Source organism: Wyeomyia smithii, chromosome 3, assembly GCF_029784165.1.
Source record: "Wyeomyia smithii strain HCP4-BCI-WySm-NY-G18 chromosome 3, ASM2978416v1, whole genome shotgun sequence".
Lineage (NCBI taxonomy): Eukaryota > Metazoa > Arthropoda > Insecta > Diptera > Culicidae > Wyeomyia > Wyeomyia smithii.
The window spans coordinates 113,684,437-113,692,670 of NC_073696.1; the positions used below are offsets into that span (position 1 = coordinate 113,684,437).

At 37.3% G+C, this 8,234-nt stretch overlaps 1 protein-coding gene across 1 annotated transcript; it reads left to right on the plus strand.

Annotated features, from left to right (window-relative positions):
• The first annotated feature begins 782 nt into the window (after nt 1-782).
• Nucleotides 783-3,947, plus strand: LOC129729717 (transcription factor glial cells missing-like). Its single transcript, XM_055688478.1, has 3 exons — nt 783-1,233; nt 1,919-2,489; nt 2,554-3,947. Exons 1-3 carry the CDS (start codon nt 1,223-1,225, stop codon nt 3,571-3,573), a joined length of 1,602 nt encoding a protein of 533 aa, XP_055544453.1. The 5' UTR covers nt 783-1,222; the 3' UTR covers nt 3,574-3,947.
• The last annotated feature ends 4,287 nt before the right edge of the window (nt 3,948-8,234 follow it).

Below are 8,234 nucleotides of genomic sequence, written 5' to 3' on the forward strand. Positions count from 1 at the left end.
AGTAATTTTGACCTTAACAGAGGCATTCTTAACACGTAATACTGTTCCCTCTTACGGCATGTAAGTAAATTGTTTCTATTAAATCTGAAGAATAGTCTCCAATCAAGTTCAAAAGCCTAACTGCACTAAACCGCTTCCAAGATTTGTCAGAAATTCTGCTGGTCTCGGGCATCAATGTCGCGACATTAACCATCGGGGTCTAGTCGTTACGTTCGGGTGGACAAGGCTAATCATTGGGGAAGGTCCATTAGCGGCCATTGCGACTGATCCGTTCACACCGCACTTTGATCGCACTGACTATTGAGACATTGAAGATCAGTCGAATTGACGCGTCGAGATTCCTAATGGTCTGCGAGTGCTTCTGTTTGGTGAACCTTTGCACTCACAATGTGTGTCCGGAAATCTTTAGTGCTATCGTTCCGACACAAGCTTAATGCATTTATCCTCTGATCGATAATTTAATTGTAGCCCGGTTCACACTGACAGCGGTGAATAGAGAGACCGACGGATTCCTCCAATGGGTAGCAAGCATGGAACGATGAATGCGCGGTTACTATTGGCGGTTGGGTAATTGTGGGCGGAGCCTTTCAGGCAACTGTTATACATTGCACTGTAAGCGACTAGCGGCTGAAGTGACGATGATTGTGATGATGAAAATAATGATTCTATGCTCTTATGCTGCTGCTAGGGGGTGAGAGCGCGAGAGTCGTGTCTACGTTTAGGAGAGGATGTTGAACGAGGCTTTCGTTTTCATGTTTAGTTTAGTTTTCGTTGCGCAGCTCGTCAGATTGGACGTGTTTTTCTGAACGTTCCCACTAAAACGCGAATAAAAAGTGGTACAGAAGTTTTAAAGTGTTGTTGTTTTTCGAGCCAAGATTGCCTGTTGAAGAATGAATTTGCGACAGACTCTAATGTATGCGCGGCAATAGCAAGTGATGGTGTGATGATACGAAGGCCAAGAAGATCAATTAAAATAAAAAACAGCAGTTGAAAAGTGAGACCATCCGCAACGAAGCGAGGGAAATGGAATCAATTCGTGTAGTGTTCTGAGTAAACATTCAATCGAATAAAACGGAATAGCGAAAAAAAACAATACGTTTGATGGTGAAATTGAATTAAATATTAAAATTAAATTAAACTGTGCTGAACTTTGCTGGGTACGCGAGAGTACGGTTTGAGTGGAAAATATATCAATTAGCATTGTGACAATAAAGTGAAAAACATGGTGATTGTGTAAGTATATTCAAGAAATTTTGTGATTACTGTAGCGTGTTGTTTACCGATGGTCGCCAATAGGCTCAAATTGTTTTTTTTTTCGAAGCTCTATATTTTGCGAGCCTTGACTGATGACGTTTCATGTTGAATTGGATAAATTAGTGGCATGAAATTTATCTAAGTTAAATTTCGTATACACAAAACTGTTATTTGTGGCTATTTGGAAAATTCTTGACAATCAAAGTTCGGTTTAACATGTAATGGCCGTTTCGAACTAAATTCAGCACATATTGACAATGATTGAATTTTCGTAAACCTGATTTGGTTAGGACTCTAATGAAAATGTATATTAATAATGGATCAGGCCAACCGGTAGATACTCCTGGTGCAATAGTTTTTACACTTGTGTTACACATATGATTCAGTTGTTTTTAATGTTCGTTCTAATTGTTGCTACTAAATAATTCAAACAACGCATCTTATTTATGCATTTACTATTTATACTTCTATTATCAAACTATTTTTGATCTTCAGATCGATATTTTCATAAATGGTTTTGTATGATTTGTTCGCTCCCACGAATTTTAATTTGGGGACAAGAGTAAAAATCTTATACTTTCAGGATAGAAACAGTTAGTTTAAAATTTTGAAACAACATTTGGCGATAATTCCACTTCTAAACAGACCTTATCTCGTTCTTCAGGCAATCGAACATTATCACATCCAATAGTCGTATTGGACTCGAATGGGACATCAATGATCCAAACGTGCCGCTGGTCTGCGAGACGGATTTGGATGATTTCAACGAGTGGAGCGATGGTCATTGTCGCTACATATACCGTGCAATGGATGAGCAGGCCAAACGGCACTCATCCGGATGGGCTATGAGGAATACCAATAATCACAACGTTAGTATCTTGAAGAAAAGCTGTCTGGGTGTGTTGGTTTGCTCGGCACGATGCGTCCTTCCAAATGGGGACAAAATAACGCTCCGACCAGCAATTTGCGACAAAGCCCGTCGGAAGCAACAGGGTAAAGCTTGCCCGAATCGATTATGCGTCGGAGGTGTTTTGGAAATATTACCCTGCCGGGGACATTGTGGTTACCCGGTCACTCACTTCTGGCGCCACACAGCAAATGCCATCTTCTTTCAAGCCAAAGGAGTTCATGATCATCCTCGGCCGGAGTCGAAATCATCCGGAGAAACACGCAAAATTCTGGGAATCGGTCGACGCGAACGTGTTCTAAAAGCAATACAATCAAAAGTTACAAAGGTAAATTCTAAAAAAAACTGACAAAATTATTTAAATTTCAACCAAATATTTTTTCTTAAAACAGATTACAGGCGGTAAACAAACCAAAAAAGCAACAAGGCAGCTACTTGAATCATGCAAAGCTGTACCCGCTAGTCAACCCAGTGTCAATCAGTTGAACCGTCTTAGTGCGGAAAATAGTTACAACTTAACATTCCAAAGCAACTACAAATCAAACAACCACTACGGAGTTGGACTTGCGCCCACCAATCACTCGAGTCACGTTCACCCGACCAATCAAGAGTACAACTATTCGTACTACTACGACAATTCCAGCTTCATTCACCCGGAAGAAATATTCCAGCTGGATCAGCCGATTCGACCAATCAACAAACACCCAAGTTGTTCCAACACTAGTCTGCATACGTTGGGAGTTTCACCGCCCACGGTTCTAGACATGGAAAGTGGCAACATCTATAAGAACAACAGCTTGACCAGCCCCAATGATTACGGCAGTCGGTATCTCGACTGTATCAAGTACGAAACTAACAGCACCGATACGGACACCGCTAGTCTGACCAGCGGTTCCAGCATGTTCGACGACTTCTCCTATTACTCTAGCCCGCAAGCCGATTATCATGGCGCACACACAAATAACAACAACGCCACTTTGCCCGATATGAACAAGATGAACCTGCGTTTGAGCGATGACATTAATTCGTTCTTTATTGGCCAAACGAGTTGCGGGTCGCAAAGCAAGCTTACTGCTGATACTGCTTCGAACGCTTCTACCAATCACTTACTGGAGAACTTTTGCTACGAAAATTATAGTAATTCTGCATCGCCAAATGCATCGACAACAGCGGCGTCGATGATTCAGCCATTCAGCGCAGGATACAGTAGTGAAGGACCTAACGGAGACGCCCTCGTACCAAATAGTGGTACTGTAGAGCACTCCACGCTTCATGTTGCTGACAATTGGTGGACCGGAGTTGGAGGGGGCAGCAGTGGAAACAACACCAATTACTGGCATCAAACCGATACCGTCGCTTCTGGCAATCAACAGCAGTACTATCTGATGGAACAGTCGGAATATTTGAGTTAAATATGAAAGGTAGTAGTAATGAAGCATAATGATTGACAAATTGTTGCTGGCATGCGACAACAGCAAGAAGATCTCTAAAGAAGAAAAGAAGGTAGGAACAAAAAGCTGTTGAAATATTGAGTTTGTTGTTGAGAGTTAACTCACAAGTTAATAGAATCATTAAACTCGATAAGGTTCATTAAGTTTCGACGTGAATTATTCAACTGCACCAGTGTAGAAATCTTACGTTTATTTTTACAACACTTAGATATTATTTCTCTGCCTCAGTACTGATTACAACTTATATCATAGAAAAAAGTGAAGTGTTTCCAAATGTAATTAGGGTTACGAAGATAATGTTTTTGTTAAAACAGCTCTAGTCATATGTATTTTATTAGTGAATAAAGATGTCATTACCATTATTTCGAGTCCAGTGTTTGATAGTTCAAATCCCGAAATAGTAGTTTTCTGATTGTGTGTAATGTTGTGTTGTTATGCAAGAAATCGTGTGGCATCGTAATTAAGTTTGATCGAACAATTCTTCTACTTCCCATATGTAGGTATTTTAATTTGATCAGAATCCTTTATTCAGCATTCTGATCGAAAATGTACGTTAAATTTATATTTTGATTAGAACGTAAAAAGCTGTATTATAGATTCGATACAAAGATACGAACCGTTAAATGCTTATAATCACTAGGTATATGCTAACGAGGTTGCTTAAAACCTTGAATAAAATGAAGCGATATGTATATGAGATCGTGATGTGGCAAGGATATCTAGTAGCGATATCAGTGCCTTTCAGTTCAGGAATTCAACCTCTAGGGTTATACAGGGATTGAAATCTCCTAGAGATCACAAGAAAATTACTCTCGTTTTTTTTTTAAATTTCAGGTAGGTAGAGAAGAAAACAACATACACGGCGTGTAAAAAGAACAACTTTATTTTAAAAAAATGGGCATCGCCAAAATCTTCACCATTTGAAAATACAGCTTTTTACCTTTCATTTGAGACCCTCCGGAAAATCACCCATCGCGGGCTTTCGAACAACTTTTTTCTCTTGAAAAAGTATTCTGACAGCAAAGCGTCTTACTACCGGGAACTACAAACAAAAATAAAAAAGCAAGAACTTTTGAAATGACACAGTGAAGGTGGTAAGTTAGTCGAATGCAACTTTCGCTCATACTAGAAATTTTCCAAACACCCCGAAAATTTGAAGTTCTGATCAAAATGCCGGTATTTTGACCTCTGCGCATGAAAATTATTTTTAACTCATTTGTTTTCCAACCGATTTTGAATGTTTTAGCCGTTTTAGGAAGGGGAAAAATAGAGTTTTCAAAATATATACAGGTTTGTACAAACTTTATTAAAATATGTGAGTTATTCGAGCGTAATATGTTTCTTAAGAAAATCAGAATTTTTCACTCTCATCGAACAATAATAATCTTTGGACTGTTTATTTTACGGTGCTATAAATGGAAAAAATGCAAGCACTTCTGATGTGACCAAGTGTAGGTTGTAGCTCTAGTCGTGAGTAACTTACGCCCAAACTTGAAGTTTTCCAAATACTTTTAAAATTTAAAGTTATTGTCAAAACTCCGCCTTTGGACCGTCGGAACATCCATAAATGACGTAGCTTTCTTTGACCCCCCCCCTCATCGTAGCAGTTTTCTTAGTTTCATATTTGCTACGTAGCGTAGCTTGGCTTGACCCCCCCCCCCTCTCCCCCCGTCACATTTCGTCACAAAACTGCAAACCCCCCTCCCCGTTTGAAAACTCTATTTTTCCCCTTCCCAAAACGGCTAAAACATTCAAAATCGGTTGAAAAACAAATGAATTAAAAATAATTTTCATGCGCTGAGGTCAAAATACCGGCATTTCGACCATAACCTCAAATTTTAGGGGTGTTTGGAAAATTTCTAGTATGAGCGAAAGTTGCTCTCGACTAAATTACAACCTTCACTGTGTCACTTCAAAAGTTCTTGCAGTTTTATTTTTATTTGTAGCACCGTACTATCCTATCGGTATTTAGACGCTTTGCTGTCAGAATACTTTTTAATAAAAAAAGAAAAAGTTGTTCGAAAGCCCGGGATGAATGATTTTCCGGAGGGTCCCAAATGAAAGGTAAAAAGCTATATTTTCGAATTCTGAAGATTTTGGCAATGCCCATTTTTTTTTTAAATAAAGTTGTTCTACGATACACACCGTGACATTAGAAATACTCTTATTCTCACTGCACTGAGAGAACGGTGTATTTGTCTTTTTTGATCATGGGATTTAATGACCGTGTCCATTAATTGTTAGATAATTTATGAAAACAATAGAAGTCAAGTAACCAAATTTAGTTGTACTGTGATGCAGCATACTATAACTAATTTTGTAACACACTCGATTCTAGGATTCTTAAAGTTAAATACGTAAAATTTTACCGCTCTTCACGAATCTTCATGCTCACAGAAGAGGGTAAATTATTATTATCCCCTGAATTAAATGGAAATTTTCTTTTCAATATTTGAATCTAACAGTGTTTTTGGTTTGTTTCACACATCACATTTAGGGTATCTGACAGCTTCGTCAGGTCATATGTATTGAAGGCCGGGTACAGTTTGTCTAGCTCTGCTGCTTTTATTTCACTCAGACACTAAACATAAACTATAACTTTAACATTTAAGGTTTCCTGCCAGTATGGATGAGTCACTTCGTTTTTAAACTTAACATGTTCATTTTTTTAACCAAAAATCGATTTCAACTTCAGAAATTTCACACACCCGAAAGAGAAACATATCTTCACACAATAAATTTGTTCACCTTCGAATAACCCCAGTTCCGTCGCACTAAAAGAAGCATGCACTTTGAACACTTATGATCAATAAGGGTTACGGGATAAATAATAAATAAAAATTGAATAATTTTAAAAATTTTCGGTTTTCTTCGACATAGCATATTGGATATTAAAGGTGTTTTTGTTTTAGTTTTTTACCGAATACTTATTTTTCCGATACTTATTTAAAATAAGTACTGTTATGTACCCAAGAAACTGGTAAACCGGGAATTTTCTGAGGTATTATGAAGATGATTTTGGGTGAAATTGATGATTCATAAAATCCATGCATTCTGTGAGGAATGTGCTATTGCACCTAGTAAATGATAATTTGTTACTATAGACTATAAATTGAAGGCCTTTGAAAACGAAAATAACGACACCTCTAATCATTGTGGCTCACACGATTACTAAATTTGTTTTTATTTGATCATTGTTCGACCGATTTTTATTCGGTTTGTTGCACAAAATCAAAAATTAGCTTAGGAATTCAAGTATCTGTAATTTTCAGAAGAATGATCAGTATTACATTAATAGTGTGGTACTTTGAACAAACTTTACCGAGTTTTCTAAGTTCAAGCTAATTTACCTTGAATTGAATTTACTTTGAATAAATTCAATAAACGTTTGCATTTTGATCAATCAAATTTGATTGAGTTATGACAAAGTCACACATTCTCGTGAAATTACCCAGGGATTCAAGGGTTAATTTTGACATGTACGTGATTCTCGGAAACATTATATTCGAGGATACTCAAACATAATGTAGTGTTTAAAACAAGTGTATTTGATTGATATTTTTTGTTCCGAATTTTCGGGAAATCAATTTCACCCCACAGATCAATTCCACTCCATTCCACGGTCTGATTTCCAAAGCTTATATTTTACTATGTAGTGAATCATAGATCAATGTGCTGAAAACCGTCAAAACGATTTTTATTGATCGATAAGTGCTATATGAGTCGGAATGATTAATAGAAAAATATGGTGTAAATGATAAATAAAGTCGTGCACAGATTAAAAGGAAAAGAAGGTGCAATTTTGTTGCACAATTCTGCAAAAATGTTTTATTGAAAGTGATGAAAAGATGGTACTCATTTAGAGTGAAGTGTTATCAAATCAAATCGAATTTTAGAGTCATTTGTCAGCTGTATTTGTGATAAATTTGGCTTCTAAAATATATTTCTTTTTTAATCATTTTCTACCGTTAGCAGAGGTCTTCCGGGCACTTTCAACTAAGCTCAATTTGGAATTAGTTTTGTCGTAAGTCGCATCCATCTATAAATTCACTTTTCGCTTAATTTGGAATCATTTTCTGCTTTGCCCTTTTCTTACAGAACGCTTCTGTTCTCAACCATTTGACTGAATTTAAATCATTTTCTTTTTGACCTTTTACTTCCCATAGAATTATTTGAACCATTTCATTCTAGGACCGTTCTTAAGCATTTCAAGTTACTTTGGAATACATAATTGGTTTTATCCTATTTTAAATTCTTTTTTCACATTATTTTAAACGATTTTTTTTATTCTGTTTCTTCTTTACCCGCGAAACATTTTACAACCCTTTTTGGTTGATTTATGATCATAAAGCAAAGCAAAGCCTTGGTGCTACATTCGGATTCGGAACTTGACCTTCTGTTTTATTATACACAGACTTCGCAGCCAACTGTTAAATGTACAGGACAATTGCGGAGCTAGCGCTACGATCCTATTGACACTACTAACAGTCTCTCCCGAGTCACAGTCACTCGAACCTACGACGACTGGCTTGTTCGGCCAGCATCTTACCTCGAGACCAGCTGGGACTTTATGATTTCTGTCTAAATAGAGCGTCATTAATTATTATTTTCATTGTTGGCTT

Excerpts from the sequence above, each read along its gene's own strand:
- LOC129729717 (XM_055688478.1), top strand. Across the intron at positions 2,490-2,553 it reads TACAATCAAAAGTTACAAAG|ATTACAGGCGGTAAACAAAC; the intron begins GTAAATTCTAAA and ends TTCTTAAAACAG.